At 55.0% G+C, this 22,568-nt stretch overlaps 2 protein-coding genes across 4 annotated transcripts in view; one reads left to right on the top strand and one right to left on the bottom strand.

Moving 5' to 3' along the window:
- Nucleotides 1–253: 253 nt before the first annotated feature.
- PCDH1 (protocadherin 1) lies at nt 254–22,303 on the bottom strand. Of its 3 annotated transcripts, XM_080676665.1 has the most exons (6): nt 22,129–22,303; nt 13,258–14,123; nt 8,199–10,394; nt 2,928–3,147; nt 1,956–1,994; nt 657–788 (listed from the first exon to the last, which is right to left on the bottom strand). In XM_080676665.1, exons 1-5 carry the CDS (start codon nt 22,166–22,168, stop codon nt 1,969–1,971), a joined length of 3,348 nt encoding a protein of 1,115 aa, XP_080532791.1. In that variant the 5' UTR covers nt 22,169–22,303; the 3' UTR covers nt 657–788; nt 1,956–1,968. The 3 variants fall into 3 exon arrangements, with proteins under 3 accessions (XP_080532792.1, XP_080532791.1, XP_080532793.1); XM_080676666.1 differs by lacking the exon at nt 1,956–1,994 and having other exon boundaries at nt 254–788; nt 22,129–22,183; XM_080676667.1 differs by lacking the exons at nt 657–788; nt 1,956–1,994; nt 2,928–3,147 and adding an exon at nt 3,679–3,874.
- DELE1 (DAP3 binding cell death enhancer 1) overlaps nt 20,097–22,568 on the top strand; it is a 52,514-nt gene continuing 50,042 nt past the window's right edge. The window contains exon 1 of the mRNA XM_080676670.1: nt 20,097–20,205. The gene's annotated coding sequence lies outside the window, so the exon portion shown is untranslated. The remainder of the gene's footprint in view (nt 20,206–22,568) is intronic.

The raw sequence follows: 22,568 nt of genomic DNA, 5'->3' as shown, positions 1-22,568 counted from the left end.
ATCTCCGCCCTGGTCGGCCATGCGGGAAACAATGAGTTACAAGTGTGTTGCCCACCCTTGATTCCACCATCTACCCAAAGAAGGGGGTGCTCCCTGGAAGTCGAGGGATGGGAGCCTAGTCACTGTAGAAGAGCTCTCTTGGGCATCAGCTGGGGAAGCCCCATGAAGGGGAAGAAGGGGCTCCCTGGGGCTGGGGGCTGAAGTGAGGGAAGAGGACCTGGACCCTGCATAGGGGAAGGGCCAGCGTGGTCATGAGGCCAGTACTGCCCCCCCAACTTGGGGCCCTGGCCAGGAAGTCCACGCTGGAGGGGTCAGGAGTGGGGCCCTGGAATGGGCCCATCTGGGAGCTGGCCAGCGGCAAGACAAGGGGTTGGCCGCAGGCCAGAAGGGGGCTCACAGGTAGATCTCGCGCTTGGCCGTCTGGGCAGATGCCGGTGCGGCTGCCGGTTGGAAGTCCGAGGTCTGGGTCAGGGGGATTTCCTCCAAGGTGGCCGAGTCCTTGCAGGAATCATGGCTACTGTGGGAGAAGGCACTGTAGGAGGGCAGGAGGCGCACGGGGGCCGTTTTGGTGTTCCGGTCTTCTGGGGGGCTGGGGCTGCCGGCGCCCGCAGGCTCCTGCCCTCCTCGGTCCTGGTAAGGCACGAAGGTGGAGAGTTTGAGGGCGCTGCTCTTGGTCCGGCGGCTGGGAGACGACTGGCCGGGCATCCAGCATGTGTCAGAGTGACCAAACTCGCTGCACTCCCGGGTACATGTGCCCGTCATTGCGACATCAGGCAAAGGGCGCAGGTCTACAGGAGAGAGCCAGGACAGTGGTCAGGGAGGGCAGCCTTGCGAAGCTCTGCTCCGGCCTCCCACTGGCACCTCAGAACAGGGTGCACACCACCCCTGCCCACTGAGCTCAGAGGCACACATCCCCTCAAACAGACACAGGCCCCCCACCATCCACCACATGCTCACTCTCTCTCACACACAAAACCCACCCTTAAATAGACACATTCCTTCCATCCTCACCCACCCTCCAGCTCTGCTCACGCACACCCACCAAATCTGCCCTCAGACTGGTGTGCGAACACGCAACTCATCTACACACTCCATCATCCACAAATCTACCCTCCGACAGGGGTGAAGAAACCCCCATCCTCATTTAAAGACTCTCTCTCTCTCTCTCCCTCCCTCTCTCTCTCTCTCTCTCTCTCTCTCACACACACACACACACACACACACACACACACACACATACACACCTGTCCTCAGTTAAGTGGGCACACAAGCCTACACTGGGCTTCTCTATCTTCAGACAAAGGGGGACACAGACCTTCATTCTGAACCCACTCAAGCCTCCCCAGGCTCCCAGCTACCCTGGAACCCCACTCCACCCCAGAGCAGCAAGGCCCTGCTGTAAAGCCATGAAGGAGACGAGCTTCTGTGTGGGAAGTTCACAGAGAAGCACACACTCACATACCCACAAGCACACTCATGCAGCTCCTCCCCACCTCACTCCAGCCCCCTACCCCAACCGCCACCCCTGGCCTTGCCCCGGCTCCCTGCCCAGAACACCCACGGGAACAGGAGTTGGCTGCCTGACATCAGCAGTAGCCGGTGTGGTTGCTGGGCAGCAGGGTCTCCATGGGAACGGCTAAAGCCATGAGCACTTCCTGTTATAGTTGCCCCTGTCCTACCCTCACTCAGAGACAGTACCAGGCGGTGACCCCACCTCAGGGGAGCAGCACTGCCTGGGGTAGAGGCTCCCCTGACACCACCCACCTTGGTTTGGCCTCCAGCCAATGCAAGGTGAGGAAGGGATAACTCTGTTGTTAACCCTCAAAGTGCCAAGGCTCTTCAGCTCAGGGCAGAGTTGGGGGACCCACGGTAGCACGGAGCAGAGCAGGGGCACTGGGTGGGTGGGGCTGGGTGCTGGACCGAGTCCCCCAGACCCCAGAGTAGCTCCCACATACCTGGCACTCTGCCTCAGGGCCTGCTCCGACCAGCCGGCTCTGCGCGGGCACAAAAAGGACGAGATGGGCATGAGACAGAGCATGGAGGGGCAGGGTGGGGGCGAGGGCACTCTGAGACCTGGGGCTTGGGAGGTTAGAGAAGGGCCCAGTGCCTAAGGGGTGGAAGTGGATCTTTGCATCTTTTGGGGGGTGCTGGGAGAGTTTGGACTGAGGGAGGGGGTGAGACCCAAGGACATCTCCAAGCTGCCAAGTCTTTCCATCCCAAGGAGAGGTTTATCAGTGTGCCCCTCCACAGGCTGCTATGGACACCTTCACACACACACACACACACACACACACACACACACACACACCACACTGCACCACATTCTCTCAGCTCACCCACCTCATATTCCCATGCCCCTTCCCAGACCTCCCCACCCCCTTTCCTCAGCCAAACACTGCTTCTTCCCCCAAGGGGACAATAATAACCTTCTCTGATATCCTCAAAGCCTCGGGGGTACCCTCCCTTTCCTCAAGGCCCTGTGACCTTGTTAGGGAACCCTCTTTACCTCAAGATTCCCTCAAGTAGGGTAGGTTCCATTACCACTACTTGAGCCCTTTGGCCACCATTCTGAGGGGCCCTGTCCCCAGGGAGGCAGGAGAATGTGGTGCTGAATGCAAGGTCTTTGGAGCCAGAGAAGCCTGAGTTTGAATCCCCCCCAGCTCTGTTGCTTCCTATGTATAGTTGTGGGTAAGTGACTCACCCTCTCTGAGCCTCCGTTTCCTCCCCTGTAAAGTGGGCACAATAAAGTTCTCAGGTCAGAGAGTAGCCGTGAAGATTAAATAAACATAGACCTGAGAGCACTCAGCACAGTGATCACTGCTGAACATCCAATGAGCTCAATAAATGGAGGATGTTTGTAAGGTCTCGTTGCCATTTCTGGCTTCTGCTCATTCCTGGGGTGCCCCAACCATGCTGAAGCCCCTCACCATTCTCAGGGTGCTCCATCTCTCCTATGCTGCCATCGGGGGTGGTGCGCTCATAGTGATCCTCAGGCAGAGCCAGGGGACCGAGTCGGGGCCCTGAGGATGACTTGCTGGATGGCGTCTCGGACTCCTCCAGACCACTATCGTAGTAACTGTGCTGGGACGGGTCCTGTAGCTCCTGGGCCTGGCTGGTGGCGGAGAAGGTGACGCGGCGGTGAGGTAACTGCAGGGAGAGAACTTGTCATTGTGTGCTGGCAAGGCTGCCCAATGGGGCCCATCACCACACCAGGCCCCAGCCTGAGCCAGGCTCACCCCCAGATCTTCCAGCCCCCTCAGCAGCAACCAAGAAGAGGCCGAGCCCCCCAGCACAGCACAGCCCCCAGAAGGCACACACCCTAATAGAGGACTTCCCCTTAATTCTAAGACAGCTCCCAATACAGCCAAGACCACACACTGAAAGTTCCCAACACAGCATAGGCCCCAATGTTAATATAGCCCCCAGGCCACCACGATAAGCCTAATCCAGTACAACCACCTGTTACAGCGTAGCCTCCAGATACTGGCGCAGCCTTCCTTTAATTCCAGAACAGCCAACATCAGAATAGCACAATACCAGCCAAATCCCGTAGTTCAAGCAGAGCCTTTAAACACTAGCAAGCCTCCAATTTCTAGAAAAGCTCCCTAAAAGCAGTATAGACTCCTAATTCCAAAAGAGCTCACCAATACCACAATAGTTTTCTAATTTTCAAACAGCACCCCCCCAAACTCCAGCTCCTCACCTGTCTCCTTGCTCTGTAACTTCCCATTGCCTCCATCCAAATGAGTTGCCAACCTCTTTCTGATCCTGTTCCTTGGCCTGGTTTGTCATGCTGCAGGCAGCCTCAGGACTCCCTGCTGCGTCTGCTCCCACTCAGCCCCCCTGTCCCCACTTCATTCCCCTCCAGAGAGGCCTGGGAGTGGAAAAAGGGGGGAGGGAAGAAGGGAGCTAGATAACAAACCAGACACCTTGGGGTGTGGGAACAGGAACAATGGAAACTCCCTCATGCTCGAGGTCAGGAAACATATTAACTGTAGAGGGCAGGGCCCCGGAAGACCTGGCATCCATCAGGAGGTTAGGAAGGCTGACCTCAAATGGACTCCTTCTAGGAAACAGGAAGGAGCTTCTGGGAAGGGCTGTGGACTTGGTGGAGCCAGGACTTAGAAGCTTGGACTGGGGACTGGGGTCGGGGGAGTGGAACAGTGACAGGCTGTTCCCAGACGGCTCCTATCTGCCTGCCACAGGCTAACGACCACCCCAGGAACCTGGCAACCTCAGCTTGGCACATGGCACAACCAGCCAGGTACCCAAACACCCACCTAGGACTGCCACCGCTGTTTCTGCCAAGAGTTGTGGAGGGCCCAGAGCCAGGGCCCCTGGAGGGCAGGAGTGGGAGCCGCCCAGGCCCAGGGCCCTGCTGATGAGTCTCCAGGCTCCTTCCAATCCTCTAAGACTTTTTCAGAGCTCTGCTTTCCTCTAAAACTGTCAATAGGTTTTTAAGACCCATCCTCCTGATACCCTACATAATCTCCATCCCGTTCAAGGCAGCTGGGATGGGGGAGTCTGCTAGGACAGGGAGCTTTGGAGCTGATGGGAAGGCAGTTGGAAGGCAGCCCAGAACTGTCTTCCCATCTTGGCTCCCACCCCATCTTCAGGAAGAGGCAACCCTTCTTGGGATCGATCCATGCTGTGATCTAAAACATTGAAGGATCTGGGTGATGACAGAAAAGGTCCCCAAAATTGACCTGGACATTTGAGGCTGAGAGGTTGCAAAGGAGCATCATCCACCTGGTGGAGTGAACAGCTCCAGGAGGGGTCTGGGGAGCACAAGGCAGTCTGCTTGTTGGGTGCTTCCCTCTCCTCCCTCTCTGCAGAACCCGCACCTGGGAATCTAAGGCTTCCATCCTCCCTACTAGGTACATCACTTGGTATCTTTTCCCTATGATTCTTTTCTGTAAAATAGAGGGTTGGGTCATACTCAACACCAAATGTTTCCTTTAATTCTCTACTATTGAATCTTAAAAAGCCTAAATCCAAAAGCTTTCTCAAACTCTAGCCCTGAAGTTCTAGACACTTGCTGGATATTTCCAATTGGCTGTCTCTACTGGCCCTTCAGATGTCTGAAACCAAATTCTTTTTCTTGAATCAGCTTCTGCATAGGCAATGATCTCATCACTATCCAGTCGCCCAGACTCAGAATGTCTATCTACCTGAGAATCCTGGTACCTCTCCCCTCATTCCCCATTCCCACCCCATATTCAATTATCCCTTGAGTCCTATGGGTCTTTTCTCCTTAAGGTCAGCCAAATCCATCCATCCATCATCCCCATTGCCACCATCTTAGGTCAGACCATAGTTTCAATCCTGTACCTTCCCCTCTATTCTCTTTAAGTCTACCATACACTCCAGTGAACTTTGTAAAACGCAGTTCATCTAAAACTCATGAGCTCTCGGGGGCTCCCATTTCCTCTTAAGGAACTTTCGGCAAGGCATCCATGTCCTCTACAACCTAGTTTTTCTAGTCTCATCTCTCAGTTCTCTCCTATACCCTCCACTCCAGCCAGAATACTCCCCTTTCTCCTTTCTCCCTGTCCCCAACTTGGTCATACTCACTCCTGACTCAGGAGTTGGCTCACAGGGCAAACCCTCCTGCCCAAATCCTACTTATCATTGAGTTTCACATTCCCTTTTCATGAATCCACTCCCATGTTCTATGCAGTCTTCCCATACTGTGCTCCTCAAGGAAAGGGATAGGGCACTATGGTCAAATAAAATTGGAAAACCCAGAATTATATAGTTTAACAGGTTCCCCCTTTCTTTCAGGCTTTGCAGAGCCTTTAATAGGATAATGTGATAGTGCAGCTCTTACTACCAAAACTAACTTGACCATAGAAGACCCCCCTCTCTTTTTTATCACATAATGGTTAACAGCAGACTCTGGAAATCAGATCTCATGATGCTTTGTGCTTGAATTCTGACTTCATCGCTAACTAGTTTTCACTTCTGTAAAGTGAGCATTATAATGACTTATGTCACAAAGAGTTATGAGCATTGAATGAGCTAATTCACATCAAGTGCTTAGCATGGTACGTTGCACCTAGTAAAAACTAAAAAAAAAAAAAAAAAAAAAAGCAGCAGCAGGTAGTAGCAGTAGCAGTCCTGGGACAAGTTGGGAAAAGTTTTTCTATGGCACTTCTCACTCGACACTTAAGATTCTCATTTACCTCATCTTCTCACTATTATGTCTTGCACAAATGTGACCATTTAGCCTCGGGGTCTAAATGCTGAGCACATAGCCTTTGTGTTTGGGTGATGACAATGGTGTTGCAGTTTGGTTGAGTCTGAATGTTGCGAGAAGGTATGCACTGTGGCTCCACCCACGATTTGAACTGGAGCCAAGGAAGGGATAACCCTTCTGACTCTGGGAAAGAAAAGGGGTGAAGGAGCTAAAGGAATAGAAGAAAAAACTGGTGGCAGCAAGGCAGGAACTAAAGAGAAAGAATGATTGGTCAGGAGTTGCCTGAGGTCACCTTGGAGATGCTAATTTGTCCAGGAGAAATGAGATGAGACTAGATTTCACTTCCCCACACCCCACTCCTCCAAAGCCCCCAGGAGTTTTTACTTTGGGGCTACCCCCCCAGGCATGGGCGAGTTTGTGGACAGAATCAAAGTAGAGAGCTGGCGCCTGGGACCTCTTGGGAGTGTCTCAAGTCTCTTCAGTCGCCATGGAGACAGGTTGCCTCTGGCCTCAGAAACTCACTCAGGACCTGAGGTCCCTCACCCAGACTTTAGCCCCCCTCCCTCTAAGGCACAGCTAGGGAAAACCCAAGAGAGCAAGAAGTGAGAGATGGAGAGAGAGAGAGTGAGAGCCAGCAACGCAGGTGGCTAGAGCAAGGAGCTGAAGGAAGGGAGGGGGGCAGGACTAGGATGCCTCTGCCCCAGTCAGTAGGGAGTGCCCTAAAAGTGGGGATACAGAGCAGGTCAATTCAAGGACTTGAGGATTTCCTCCCCCTTCTCTGGGCCCTCCCTCGGGGCAGCCCAGGATGGTGATCATGGTGGGGACACACAGGGCAGGGCTAGCTAATTGCTGGGTGTTGAGTGGTATTGGGATGAAGAGTCTGGGAAAGGGACTTGGGAAGATTTTGACTTGAAGGGAAGGTAGCTGGTATAATCAAGAAGTTATCTGCCTTCACCTGAGACAGGCAGGCTGCACTCCACCCCACGAGGTGCTCTGGTGTGAGTCTATCAGGTTCAGTATGGGCAGACTGGCAAAGTCAAGTCTCAGCCAGTGGAGAAAGGGCAGGAGTTGGGTGCAGCCCCACCTGCCCTTTCTTGGTGAAGATTGTCATTCCTAGGGAGAAGGCCTCACAAATGTGGGGTAAGGGGACATGTTGAAGGATACTTGGAATGGGCACTTTCCCTGGGACAAGGACATGGACATGGGGGTGGATAGGAAGACGGTAAATTAAAAACATTGGAGCGGAGGGGCAAGTCTAGGATGTGGGAAGGGGCAGAAAGAAGGATGGGAAAATTGGGTCAGGACCTAAGGACAAAGGGATATTTCCAGTCTCTCTCACTCCTTCTCTCAGTTCCAGGAAAATAAGAAACGAAAACTCCAAAAATAGAGAACTTTATTGTCAAAGATAAGCATTTGGGACTGGGGCTGGGAAACTGGGGCCCAGCCCAAGGAGCCTGGGGTGGGGAAGAGGGTGACACACAGTACATACAGAAGGCACAATTGGGGGGGCCCCTCCCTGACAGAGTCCCCGCCCAGTTACCCAGCAGCACCCAGGTCTCCCATTTCCCTCTGGAGGAGCACCATGGCTGGTCTCATATAGAAACCCAAGTTTGGAATACTTCCCTCCCCGCTTCTGCCTCCAAATCCTTCTGCTACCTGCCCATCAGCCCCCACCTGCCAGAACCAGCAGCTGGTCCAGTGCCTGGGGATTTGACAAGTTACACGCCTCTCCCAGTGGGCAGGGAACAGGAGGAGATCACACCGTCCCTCAATTTTCACTCTGTCTAACCTTCCATGTCTGGGTGAGGCAACTAGGACCCCAGCATCCCGAGATCTTTGGTCCTACCTCCCACCGTTGGCTTGGGCCGGCCCCCACATGGGCTGCTGAGCACCTGGGCCCAACACACCTGCTCTGTCACTCCCACACTTCAGTCCAGATGGCCCCCTGGTAGGGGTGGGGTGGGGGCTGGGGCATGCTGAGCTGCAAGGGCTGGCCTACCTGCTTGCTGGGGTATTTGGGGGGATTGGTGCGGTAGCTGTAGTCGGAGTACTGCTCAGAGCCCGTGGACGTGGTGTCCCCAGTGCCCACGAATGTGTTTGCAGGCGGCAGGTCCTGCACCACCTGGTGCTTCTTGGAGGCTGAGGGTGACTGTGGCTGCAGCTGGATGGAAGGCAGTGGGGAGTTAGAGCGGTAGTGGCGGCCCAAGTCAGGGCTGCCTGGCGGGTAGTTGAGGGGCAAGTGGATGCGGGGGCTGTCCCCAGGGGCATCGCTCATCAGGTTGAACTTGAGGGACTTCTGCAGCCCGGTCTCATCCTCGTCCTCCACTGGCTTCACGGGCTTCGGGGACTTGCTCTTCTTGCCCTTGCTTTTGTTTCCCTTGGAGGTTTTGCTGCTGGGCTTGGGGGCGTACAGGTCCTTGGTCTCCTTCTTACCGGCCTGGTAGCCACTCTTGGCCTCCCGCTGCCGGCAGTAGCGCACGAGCACTGCCAGGGCAATGAGCAAGGCCACGGCCACAACACCAGCCACCACACCAAAGAGGATGTTGCCACGCTGCTTGGAGCGCTCATATTCTGGATCCCCAGCAATGTCGATGTCCAGTGGCGTATCCAGGCTGTGGCCCAGCAGGTTCTCCAGCAGCGTGCGGTTGGTCAGGGTCTCATTGACATAAAGGTGGACCAAGGCTGTGCCATAGCGTGGGGGCTTGCCACGGTCACTGACCTTCACCACTAGACGGTGCAGCCCATGGTGGCGCCGCTCAATCTCCTTCTCCAGGGTGATGGCACCTGAATGTGACCCAATCTGGAAGAGTCCGTAAGGGTTGCCACCAGCAATGCTATAGGTCAGCTCAGCATTGACACCAGAGTCAATGTCCTCAGCTGTCACCTGGCTGACCGTCTCACCAAGACGTGTCTGGGGGGTCAGCAGCCGATGGGAGGTGTTGGAAGGGGCGGTGATAAAGGGTGCATTGTCATTCTCATCCAGCACATTGATAGTGACGCCAACGTAAGCTGAGCGAGGTGGGACGCCACCGTCCACCGCCTTCAACTGGAAGGTGTAGGTGCTTTGCTGCTCCCGATCAAAGCTCAGGCTGGAGAGGATGGTGCCTGTGCCGTTCTGGATCACAAAGTCACCATTGTCCTGCTCCACTGTGAGCTGTATTCGGGCATTCTCCCCCTTGTCCCCATCAATGACAGTCACCATGCCCACTGGACTCAGTGCTGGCATGTTCTCCATCACGGAGAAGTTGTAGCCACTTAGCATAAACTTGGGGTCATTGTCATTGTAGTCCAGCACATTGATAAGGACAGTGGCTGTGCCCTGCAGGCTGGGGCTACCCCGGTCAGCTGCCACCACCTTCAATTCATAGTTTTCCCGCTGTTCCCGATCAAGGGATGTCTTTACCCGGATCTCTCCAGTCTCAGGTGAAATGGTGAAGAGGCCCTTGGCGGCTGGCTCAGGCTCCAGAGAGTAAACCAGCTCAGCATTGGAGCCCGAGTCGGCATCACTGGCCGTGACCTCCGCCACCACTTCACCCGGCTTGTTGTTCTCCAGAAAGCTGACTTCAGTGACGCTCTGGGTGAAGACAGGTGCATTATCATTGATGTCTACCACTTGCACCTTGAGGGAGTTGGTGCTAGAAAGTGGGGGGTTGCCAGAGTCCACAGCGACAATCTCGATGGTGTAGTCTTTGACCTTCTCGTAGTCCAGTGGGCTGGTGGTCTGCAGGAAGTACTTCTTCTTGCTGTCGCTTCCCGTCTCACTGGCCTGGCGTAGCTGGAAGGGCACGTCCCCTGCTACCACACAGGTGACAGCTGCATTCTCTCCCTCATCTCGGTCAGATACCTGCACCAGGGCCACTGCTGTCTCCTCTGACACGTCCTCTGAGATGTTAGCCATCCCATCTTGATGGGTCACCAGGCCTATGCCCCGGATCTCAATGGTGGGGGCGTTGTCGTTCATGTCCTTCACGGTCACCACCACCTGGGCACGGGCACTCTTGGGGTTGGTGCCTCGGTCCTTGGCAAGCACTGAGAAACGCAGGGTACTTAGGTCCTCACGGTCCACGGGGCCCTGCACAGTGATAAGTCCAGTGTTCCTGTCCAGTCGCAGAAGACGCCTCACGACTTCAGGTGCCTGGTGGAACATGTAGTCTATCTCTGCGTTGGCACCTTGGTCTGAGTCATTGGCCTTCACCTACAGAGCAGGGGAGAAAAACAAGGAAAACAGTTACGGGTTAGTCCAGAATAGCAAATTAAGAGATGCATGTGCTGCCTTTCAAACGCGCATGGCAGACTGACTGATCTAACGTGGCACCCTTTCCAAAAGCAGCACGTGTCCTGCCCTTTTCCCAATCCTGACCCTCTCGCACATCTTCCTGGTCTATTTCCCTAAGGAGCACAGACGCTACCTGCAACTCCTCAACAGTGCTGCAAGCAACTACTCGAGATGGGAGCAGGCAGAGTTAAATCTACTTATCATTCCCGCACTAATCTGCCCGAATATGGGAATGAGGATCCAGTTGTCCAACTAGTACAACCCTTCCACCCAATTAAACTGGCCTTCAGCCCTTCTGAAGAGCTGGATAGGTGTGAGCAGTAGAGATGGTGTGTGTGCATGACATATGTATAATACGCATGCATGCATATACACATGTGTGATTATGGGTGATTGTGGGAAAAGGTATATGTGTCTGTGCCTATGTGTGTTTGCACATGAGTAGAGACCCACATGTCCTGGAGGACACAGGTGAGGGGATTTCTTTTGAAAGCAGCCAGGTCAAGGTATATGGGTCACAGAGAGCTGGCCAGGCCACTGTTCTGTCAAACCAGGGAAACCTGTTTCAGCAGCTTCTTCCCCTCCCACTGGGCCGGTGCTGGCTAGGCACCAACTTGAGGAATCCAGCAGAGCCTGCAGTGAGAAGGGAGGGGTTGGTGCAGGCCACAGAGCCTGCTGGCAGCAGGCTGGGCTCCCAGCATCAAACAATGAACCGTCTGTCCCTTTGCGTCGGGCACGCCCTCCCATGCCAGCACTGACACATACTCTATACAAACATGGGGGCAACAGGAACCTGGTTGAAATGGCCATGAGGTAGATACTACAGAATGTGATGACAGGTTGGGTGAGGGATGAGGGGGGAGAAAGGGGACAGGCATAATTTGGCAGAGCTCTGGGGAGCAGAGCAGAAGGGTCCTAGGTTCAAATCCTAGCTCCACCACTTCCCAACTATGTAACTTCAGGCCAATTATTTAATCTCCCCAAGCCTCAGTCTACAAATGTATAAAATGGGGATAACAATAGGCCCTATTTCATGGGACTGCGGTAAGGATTAAATAGAATAATATGTGTAAGTGCCTAACAATGCCTGGCACATTGACTCCTCTTTTAGTCCATCCATCCTCCTATCTGTCCATCTCTGAAGATCAGTGCTAACACAGGGCTGGGCACCGCACCTAATGGGCCCTCAAGACACTGCTAGTCTCTTCTCCTTCCTGCCACAACTTTTTCAATAGTGGAGACCCCTGGACATGGGTTCCCAGCTATCCTGGTCTCTGCTTACTTCTCTGAAAGACAAACAGTTCCTCCTCACCCTTCAATCCACACCCACACCCCCCATCTATCTGTTTGTTCCTGGCATTTTCATTATGATTACCAGTGTCTCCCTGTTTCTAGATAGGTCACCCAGCTTATCTGCCTCTCCTGACATTTTATCTCCCTTTGTCTGTCTAGGACTTAACTTCTGTCTGTTTCCCTTCCATCCTTGCTCAGTTCTCGCTGCCTCTTTCCAGCTGCTAGTTCTCTCCCATCCTCTCTCTGCTGCCCTATCTACCTCTAGTCTTGTGTCTGCCCCACTCTCCTGCTTCACCCACTGGGAAGGGTGTTAGCTACTACACACACATAGGCTCTGAAGCCAGACTGCTGGGCATGGCCAAGGTGGGACCTGAAAATATAGGCTGGATGATATCAGGCAATTTTCCTAATCTCTACGGACTCAGTTTCCCATGTGTGAAATGGGGATAATGCTTACCTTGTACTGTGGGGATTACATGATAGAATACATATAATGTGTTTAGAGCAGTCCTGGCATCTAGGCTATTATTATTCACCATCCCCGACTGTCTGTCTCCCTTTTCTTTCTCAGTCTCTCTTCTATAGGTTCCAGTCCACCAGCCTCTAAAAAATGGGTTGAAACTCCTCCCCATGCCCACTTCAGCTTGAGGTCATAGGATGAAGGCTTTCTTAGGATGGGTAACGGTGTCCAGGGCAGGCCAAGCCCTTCTCAGCTCCTTCACATCAAAGACAGACAGCTGCAGCCCAGGGGGAAGGAGAAAGGAGCTGGGGCTGGCAGGAGGCCAGGCTGAGATGACAGTGGGAGATACGCCCACCTGTCTACAGGGACGCTTTCTCTGCTCTCTCCCAGGCCCTGGCCCTACCAAGCTGCCCAGCCCCTGGGGCAGTTCCCATGGAGTGGGGTGCTGAGAACTTCAGCAGAGGCAACCAAACCCCCCACTGTGCCAAGCACCCCACACCCATGGCACCCCATGCCTAGTGGAAGAAGCCGGCATACAGACTTCTGAGTAGTTTTCTGAGGACCTGCTACAATGATCTCATCTGACTCTGTCAAGGAGCGGGGCAAAGTAAGGCTCTGTCCTCCCGCTTCAGGAAAATCTCACATTTAAAGGGCCCCTGGTTTGGGAGATGGTCTCTTCTCTAGAGAGATTCTATTTGGACAAAAGGTGACTCCCTTGTTCCAGCTTGGCTCCCGTGTCTGGGGGAGGATCAATTGACTTGGGAGGGGGTTTTACTTGTTGGAGATTTCTCCAGATGGAGTCTGCCTTGGGGGTGGGGGAATAACCGGTCACATGCTATGTCACTGTCACTGAAGTAGCTTGAAAGAGGAAAGTACTATCACCTGCTAGGGTGGGGTGGGGCTTGTGGGAAGGTCTTGCACAGTAGCCTGTGGTTTTCCCCCTAAGTGAAGGGAATTCTCACCAGTTTAGGGTGGGTTCCCATTTCTAAAGGAGGGTCACCCTGACAGTGAGGTGGAGGGGACTCTCACCTGGATAACCGAGTGGCCTATTGGGCTGTTCTCAGACAGCTCAGCCTCGTAGGAGGGCCGCTCAAATTTGGGGGCGTTGTCATTGGTGTCCATCACAGTGACGCGCAGCAGGGCACTGCTGGCACGTGGGGGGTTGCCACCATCCTGCACCTTGATGGTGAGGTCATAGGAGTCCTGGCGCTCCCGGTCCAGGTTGCCCATCACAATGAGCTGTGGCTGTTTCCCATCCTGGTCCTCTGCCACCTGCAGCCCAAATAGATCGTGGGCCTCAGGCCCGGCCTGCAGCTCATAGGATGCCACACCATTGGGGCCAGCATCACGGTCTGAAGCCACTGGGATGGAGAAGAGTGAGCCAATGTTGGTGTTCTCAGGGATGGTCAGCGTGATGACTGGTGAGGCGAAGTTGGGTGTGTTGTCATTGATGTCCTGTACCTCTATCTGGCCCTCAAGCAGCCGGGGACTGCCATTCTGCACGAGGTCCGTGATGGACACCTCGAACTCCAGGATGCAGGGCTCACCAGGGAACTGGTTTTGGCATTCGCGGAGTCCCTCGCGGTCGATAGAGGTCTCGGTGGTGAAGATGTCGCCTGTCTTGCCATCCACCCGCAGGTATGGGGCGCCTACCTCTAGTTTGTACAGGTGGCCCACATCTGGTAAACCGTAGTCGGCTGCGAGGCTCCCAATGAGGGTGTTGGGTGGCTGTTCTTCCAGCACCTTGTACACCACCTGAGTGGTGTGACCTGGGGATGGAGCCAGCAGGAGTAGCAGCAGTGCCAGCAGCAAGGGGGGCATCGACAATCCTTGCCCCCCAGGGCCTGGGCTGGGCCTCAGGGGCCCCATCCGGGCAGGCTCTGGAATCAGGAAGGCTGAAAAGGGAAGAGGCAAAACAGGCAGTCAGCTAACAGGAAGAATCTGGCCCTGAGGGCTGCCCAGACCCAGCCCCCCACTCTCCCTCACCCACCTACACACTGCTCTCCTAGAAGGAGAGCTCAGCCCAGCACAGAACCCTGATTCCGAGCCCCAGAACCCTGAGTCTCGCCCACAGCTGGGTGTAGCAGTGGCGTCTGCCCAGCTGGAGGAGCCGGTAAGGGACCTGGAACAGGTCTAGAGCAGCTCCTGCCCATGGAACGCCCTGACCCACCTGACTCTCCCTCCTTCCCGCCCTGCTCTGTGCTTTGCCCAACACCTCCTTCTCACCAGCATCCTGCCTTAGTCACCCATGGTAATTACCCTGATACCAAGATAGAGAGAGACAGCTAGTGGAAGGGTGAGGCCTCAAGCGCCCCCCTCACACACACACATATTACAAAAGAGACACAGGTACCCCTTACACCCCAGACCCTGGATCATTATTGCCCACACTGAGGGCCACTCGTTGGCTGGAGGGGATAATGTCTCATTTCTCCTCTGAGATGCCAAGTCAAAGTATGTGTATGAGATATGACATCTCAAACCCTTGTCTGACAAAAAATAACCCATAGTGCCTAATGTCCCCCCAACCCCCATGAAGGGCCAGCTTGAACTGGGCACCAATCAAGGTCTGAAAACAGGGTTGAGGGCTGAGTGTTAGCCCTCCCTAAACATACACGTCCCAGAGCATGCACACATGTGTACACATGGGATTCCCAGGGATCCTCCCGCTCCCTCTCTGCCTTCCACTGGGGGTGAGGGGGAAGACACCATAGGTGTGTGGAAGATAGTAAAGGTCAAGACGGGTCAGGACGGTGATCAAGACTAGCCCAGGAACTGGAACTGGAAGCTGCCCTGCCCTGTCCTTAGCAACGGGGAGCCCAGCCGGTCTCACTGGGACAGAGGTGCCAGTAACACCACCAGCCTTTCCCTGACCATGCCTCCTCCCCTGCTTAGTCTCTTGATATGAACATGTGGCTCTATTTGATCCTTATCCCAGCAAACATCTGGCCTCTATTTCACATCTGACCCCTCCCTACCTTAACGGGTCCAATCCCATCTCTCCCTGCCCACCCCCAAATCCTTCCAATTAGTCCTGTATTCCCTAGCCAAGCGCAAGTGGCACGCCCAACACCACAATGACCCGTTTCTTCGGCCTGTCTCCCCGCAGCTTTGAGGCTGTGCATTTGTAGAACCCAGCCAGACCTGCCAGCCACTGTCCCAGTCTTGACTCCCTCCTCCTCTGCAGCAAAACCAAGGCCAGCCCCTCAACTCAAATCCAAAGTCTCTGGCCCAGCATTTTCAGCAAAGGGCTCAGGTTCAATCTCTTTTCCCCACTGGTACCCAGAATACCTGCCCCACACCTGGAAATTCTACTCCAGGCTCTATGACAGACCATACTCACCCCACGGAAAGCCTGCTTTGGTGTCCTAGGAATCCTTCCCAGGTCTCTCCACCCCACAGTGACCTCTCCTGCCTCCAACTCACAGCCACTTATTGTCTGCCCCAATCCCTCAGCAATGAATCACTATTACCTGGTGCAGCAATGATTCATTGCTAAGGGATTGGGGCATATTGTGCACCTATTCCTGTGTCCTCTGCCTCTCCAGGCAAACACCAAACATCCTGAAGGAAGGGACAGAGCTCCCTACATTCATTCCCCCCTCCCCACCCATGCTCCTTCACAAATCTGGGCACACTATAGGTGCTCATTCATGCGCTTACAATGTGCCAAGCTTTGTTCTGGGTACTGGGACACAGCAGCGAACAGGACAGATACAATCTGCTCCTGTGGAGCTGACAATGGTTCTAACTCATGACAGTTTTGTGTGGCTATACCCATTTGGCACATGTAAGGCAGCAGCAAGGTGGAGAAGAGCAGGGACTATGACATCGAACAGGGTGGGGCAAACCCCAGCTGTCCCTTCCTGGCTACACGAGCTGGAGCAAATAATATAGAGCCTCCGTTTCCTGATCTGTAAAATGGGGATTATACTACCTATTTCCTAGGGAGTTTGAAATGATGTGGGCTAAACGCTGAGCACACAGTGAGCACTCAACAAATGCCCCTAAAAGCACAATTGTAGTGATGTAGTTGTTTAGGAAAAGAATCTGTGAATTGTTTGTCTTTCCTACAAGACTGAGCAGAGAGCAGGAGAGCCCCTGCTTTGTTTACTACTAAATCCTCAAGATCCCACCCTGACTCGGCATACAGTAGGCACTCAGCAAGGGCTCCAGAATGACTGATTATTTAGCTCCCAGGCTTAACCTCTCCTGGCACTTGTGGTGGTCCTGGCTTGTTTCCTTGCCCAGTTCCCCTACGGAGAACCTGCGAGGGTCAAACTTAATCTTTCCCTGTTTCAGTCCACAGCAGACTCTCAGCAAATGCTCACTGAACACACAGATTCCTTTCTCCAGTCAAACACTTCACTTCCTCCCCATGGCCCGCCCAAGGCACAGCCCCTCCCTGGTCACTTCTCAGAATGTCCTTAAAGTATGTGAGACCATTATCAGATGAGTGTGAGTTTGTTCCCAACCGCAATCTTAATCTCTTTAAAAGAATGAGGAATTTCCCTGCCCTCCCTGGACCTCTCTCTATTCTGGAAGAGAGGCAGAAAAAAAAAAAAAAATCAAATAGACTGTCACACAATGTAAAAAAAAAAAAGGAGGAATTTGTCAGATGTTTCATTTGGATTCACTCTCCAGGCCTTTACCTTCATAGACTAAATACAGGGCTTATCTGACCATCATGTCCCAACCCAAACACACCTGTCTCCAAAGAAACTCATTCCCTTCTGGCACCTAATTCTGCCCGCCCCCGCAACCCCATAGCACGCACACAACTCCACAACTTGGGATCACTGTGCGCCCAGTTCCATGCGTAAGTCTTGGCAGAGTGGGGGGTCACCAGGGAATTACCCTAAACCTGACAAAGAGGAAAAATAAGGCAGTGACTGCTTGCCTCCACTCACTCTCTTCAGATCAAGGATTCTTAAGCTTTTTGGGTCACATCCCCCTTTATGAATCTTATGAAACTATGGTTCAGATTTTTCCAAGAAAAATGAATGCCACAAGTTTTAGCTACAAATTCAGAAGCCCATGGTCTGGCAGAGTTAGGGTGACTGATTTGTAGCTGGGGCTTCCTTCCCATCTCCAGGTCACAACCTGAGGCTCTAAACCTTCAGGCCTCCCAGCAGCATAAACACAACAGCTTGTGACTTCCCCCATATTCTCTCTCTCTCTCTCTCTCTCTCTCTCTCTCTCTCTCTCTCTCCCTCTCTCTCTCCTACCTCCAGCAAGCAGAGGAGCCAGGAAAGGACTGTGCTATCTAACTTTTGAGTAGGAGAAAGAACCACAATGGACTATCAAGGCAAGGAAGGTGGGGGGGGAGGGGTGTTCCTAGGAGGCAGGAAGAATGGGGGGGGGGGAGGAGGAGGGAATGGGGTTGGGGGAGGGTACCCAGAGTAGGGGCAAGAGTTAAAGAGGATTTAGGCCCTTGAAGCACCTGGAGAGTTCCTTTAAAATGAGGATTTTTCTGGCCCCACCCTTAGGAATTCTGATCGGGAGAAAGGACCTGGAGAAATCTCTAGGTAGCAGGAAGCAATGGCCCTGAACTTTTTAGAGACAAATTTGAGATACACTAAACCCTAGGAGTCAGAAGCACGAACTCTATCATCATCACTTTTACCATCATCTTCGCTGTTATCACCAGGACCCAAGTTAACACTCCCTGATATTTTTCTACATTTACATACATTATTTCATCTAATCCTCCCACCCCCCTGAAGTGAGTACTGTTTATTACTACACGGCTCCCCACAACAGATGATAAAATTGAGGCTCAAAAAGAATAATTACTTGTCTTAGGTCACAGAAGTAATAAGTGGAAGTCAGGGTTTGAGAAAGAAGAATGCCTCTTCATATCCTAAAGTCTGGGGGAAAGGCTGGATGGGAGAGGAAAGTCAACAGAAATCACCCCTGAGGCTAGAATATGATGTTTGCAATGTACCCCCACCCCCACCCCAACACACACACATACACACCCTCCCTGGGCTGCCAAACCTGCCAGGCCAGGAGGGAAACAGAAAGAGAGGGCCTAGGGTTCAAGGTCTGAAGGACCCCAGGACTCCCAGGCAGCTTCAGGGACCCTAGGACTGCAGGGCAATTCAAAGCAGCCATGAACAGCAGTGAGGCAGCCCTTCCTCACCCCTGCTCCTACCATCCCTGAACTTTGTCCCAGTGGTTAGTTATTGGAAGTCATTGGTCCCAGGTGGCAGACTTTGAAGCCGTTAGTCCCTTATCTGCCCCTCCCCAAGCCCGGGTTGACTTCCTGACAAGGCTTGTCCCCACCTCCGCCCAGTGACATGGGCACCCAGGACCCTGAGAAACCAGAGCTCAGCAGGGACACTGACTCATCCTTCTCAGGCCTAAGGAGCACAGTGAGGTGGTGTGAGGGGGCAGAATCCAGGGAAGGTCAAGGAAAAACAACATCTGTGTCAACATCTGGGGAGGGAGGAGAGCAGTGGTGAGGGTTCACCTGGAACCTTCATTTCCAGCCCACCTGGGGGACCGGAGTCCACTTCCTGCTGAATGCTTCGGCCGAAAAGGAAACACACAGAGACAGCTATCAACATCCCAGTGACCAGGTCAGCCCTGGACCCGCAGCCCTGACCCCTCTCTGTTTGTTACACAACAGGCACCAACACTGTGAACACAAAACACCAAGGGCTGTGCGGGGTGGAGCTGTTCAGAGGCCTCCCACAGTGAACAAGTGCCAAGCCTCAGCTCCACTCCCTTCTCTTCCACAACCCTCCATTAACCTTTGCAGGGCTTCCAGCCACCTGCATTCTTCAGATTGTCGGGGCTCAAACCATTGCTCCACTACTTCCTAGCTGTGTGACCTTGGCCTAGTGACTTCACCTTTCTGAACCTATTTCCACACTGAAATGGAAATAATAAATCCTGCCTCTTGAAGTTATTTGGGAGGATTAAATAAGAACTGATGCATTAAGCTCTATTACATTATAAAGGATATGTAAACATATATATCACTCCTTATCACTGCCAGCATCAGGCACACAGTAGGTATTCATTGTTTGAATCGATCCCCTGCCAGTTGGAAAGACCTATGAAGGTAAGGATGGTATGTATGCTACCACTGTATGGCATCCCCACCAGCCACCATGGGCCCTGGCAGAGAGGTGCTCCATGCATTGTTGAAAGAATCTGTCTGCAGCACCAACTCTCCTTGCTCATGGTAGGGGCAGCCCTCACCCAGTACCAGAAGGGCCTCCTCCATCTCCTCTCCCCCCAGCCTTGATTCCCACTCAGCCACACCCCCACCCTTGCGGGCCCCCTCCTGGCCCTTCCATTCCACTCTTCCCAGCAGTTAGCTCACTGTCTCTGTAGCCCAGCTTCCCTGAAGAACAGCCACTGCAGCAGCTCCTCTGCCAGGAGGACACCAGACCCGCATGACACCCCTTTCCAGCTGATCCCTTTTGGAATTGGGGACTGGGGGTGGGGTGGGGGGCAGGGAAACCAGGCCTGCTCCCCTACCTCACTGTCCCCAACCATCTCTGGAGGTCTTTCTCATTCCTCTCCCCTCAATTCCACCCCATGCCCTGGCCTAGTTGTAATTACAAATTTCAATCCGTGCAGACCCCCCACGTCAAGAAAGTAACACTCTGCCCCTCCCCAGACACACACCCAAACCTCTGGGCTGTCACAAACACCTTCTGGGTGCCCTCTTTCCTGGGTTGGCCCCGAGTAAGTAATGGAAGGCTCCCTGCGCCTTCCGTCACGACGTCCTGGACTCTGCCGGCCAGGGCAGTCCCCTGCCTACGCAGCCGTGGTCAGCGGGCGCTCCCCGCACACACCCCGTGCGCGGGGCGTCTCCCCCCAGAGAACGCAGGAGAGTTGGGGGTGGGGGAGAGGGGTGATGGCGACAGTTCCTCCACCAGCCTCGGGCTCCGGCGGCTCCACCCCCACCCCAGCGGCGCCGGGCCTTGGGAGCTCCAGGCAAGGTGGAGGCACCGCGCGGTGAGAACACGCATTGGCCAACGGGCCCCTTGCGCCCCCAGCCCCACCGGCCGCTGCGGGGAATCTCTCCTCCGCATCTCCGGCCTCTGCCTAGGGTCTCCCGCAAGCCCGCGTCGGCTGGAGCCACGCAGCGGGCGCCGGGGGGAACGGGGAGGGATCCGGCGCCGGAATCACTAAGCAGCGAGCCAGGCCCGGAGGGGACGTCCCCATAAAACCGACCCTCTCGCGGCGGGCGGCAAAGGGTCTTCGCTCGGCGTTCAGTCTTCAAAGACCTCAATGCCACCTCAAATATTTCCTGGTAGAAGGAATAGTCGCCGACCACTCCTGGGGAAACTGAGGCCACAAGTCTGGGCTACCGAGGATAACTAGGGGGAAGGGGTGCGAGCGCATCTCACCTACCAGTTCTGCTCCTGCGCACGCCGCGATCTCCCTTCTGGTCCCAGGGCCTTGCCGGCGCCCAAGACTCAGGCCTGGAGCTGGGAACCCGCGGAGGGGGCGCCCAGGTATGAGAGGAAACAGGTGTGCTGGGGACCCAGATGGCTCGGAGGACGCAGCTACACGGTCCGAAGAGGGTCGCAATTACCGCCCCAGGCTTGCACCCTCTGCAAAGGGACCAAGGGCCCTGGAGCCCTGGGGAGCGGGATGGCGCGACCAGCCAGGTCCAGCTGGTTCCGGGAATACCCTGTCGGCCCAGCCCCGGAGTGGGAGTAGGGGAGGCGCCGGCGGGGAAGCCGGCCCGTCGGCCTCCAGTGTTCCCGCGGTGCAGATATTTACAATAACAATGTGATTAAGGTGAAGGGGCATTAGGGGTTCCCCGGGTGGCCCCGGCTTCCGCCGACGGACTCTGGTCTCCTAGGGAGAGGGACCGAGTGTGCGTTTGTGTGTCTAGCTGCAAGGTGTACTGTGGCACTGTTGGTGTAAGATGTGTGAGACGCCCACTGTTAGGAAGTGTGAGGCACGGAATTTTGTGTTTGTGATCGTGAGGCGCTGCTGCAGGTGCTTTACCGTGTTAGGGTTTTGTGCGCTCAAGGTGTGTGCTGAGACACTGGCTGTATGTTTCTGTGGGTGCAGTCGAGGGGTGCAAGCCGACCTGTGATGTGTGCCTATGTTCTGGCCAAGGAGTAGGTAACATAATTTGTGTTAGGGTATGTTCCTTAAAGGAATATATGTGCGTGAGGTTAGGTGTTAAGTGTTCATCTAGGGAACTGTGGCCGAGACACTCTTACACGAGGGCACGGGATTGTGCTTGTGTTCGAATGTCACACCGGCTGTTTTCCGTGGTTCTGTGTGGCCACGGGTTGTGTGTTCCTGCCGCTGAACGTGCAGGCGCTGGAGCGGCTTCTGAGCTAGTGCCGGTGCCCCAGTGGGCGCTGGTGTTCGGGAGGTATGTCTGTGCACATATGAACGGATGTATGTGTGCGTGTACATATGTCCGTGGTCTGGTCCTCAGGGTGCCCCCGGGGAGCTGGAAGCGCCTGAGCGAGCAAAGCTCGTTGCCCAACAAGTGTGTGTGTGCGTTGTGGATGAGGGTCCTTGCTGTTTCGTCCTCAGAGAGCCCTCAACACACAAGCACACACTGAGGGCTGCGCGCCTCCCCCAGACCATCTCCATCCCGCGCGCTCCTAGAGTCTCCTTATCCCCGCGGCTCCAAGAGAGCGTGGGTGCGGGACGCCGAAGCTGGGGTCCGGTTCAGCACCCCCTCTCCTCGCTCCGCTTCTCGCCGCGGACCTTGGAGGCCAGGGTGCTCCGGCCGCAATCCCCACTCCAAGCTCCCAGCCTCTCCCACCTCAGCCCCGGCGCGTGGAGCATCGACAGGGCCCCCTTGGCCTCGCTCGAATGAGCGCCCCTCCCGCAGCTCCCGTCGGCCATGGCCGCTCCCCCGGCCGGGAGCCACCGCCGCCACCACAGCCACCGGATCCTTACCCGCCTCCGGGCAGCGCCGGCCGCGGGCCTTGCAGTCCATGAGCCACCACCAGCCCCGGCCCGGGCTGCGGCTCGCACGGCTCGGGCTGGCGCTGCGGTTCAGGTTCCGGCTCCGGCTGGCTACAGGCGCAGCAGCCCCGGCGGCTCCGCGTCCGCGCCGCGCTCCCGCTCCCGGAGTGTGTGAGGCGGCGGAGGAGGCGGCAGCGGCGGCGGCGGCAGCGGAGCCAGCAGCGAGCAGAGCGCACAGCCCGGCCCGCCCCCTCCCTCCTCCTCCCTCCTGGCTCGCCCGCCCGCTTCCCCGCCCCCCCAAACTCCCCCTCCCCCGGCTAGGAGGTGGAGCTACAGACGCTCCGGTCCCACTGGGAGGGGACCCCGAGCACCGCTCCCCAAAAGCCAGGAACCCCCTTTGCTGTCTTCCACTACCCGGGGCCAGGATACAC

The sequence above is a fragment of the Plecotus auritus genome (genome assembly GCF_963455305.1).
Source record: "Plecotus auritus genome assembly, chromosome: 6".
Lineage (NCBI taxonomy): Eukaryota > Metazoa > Chordata > Mammalia > Chiroptera > Vespertilionidae > Plecotus > Plecotus auritus.
Note: the sequence above shows the minus strand (reverse complement) of the source record. Positions and strands in the feature narration are given on the sequence as shown.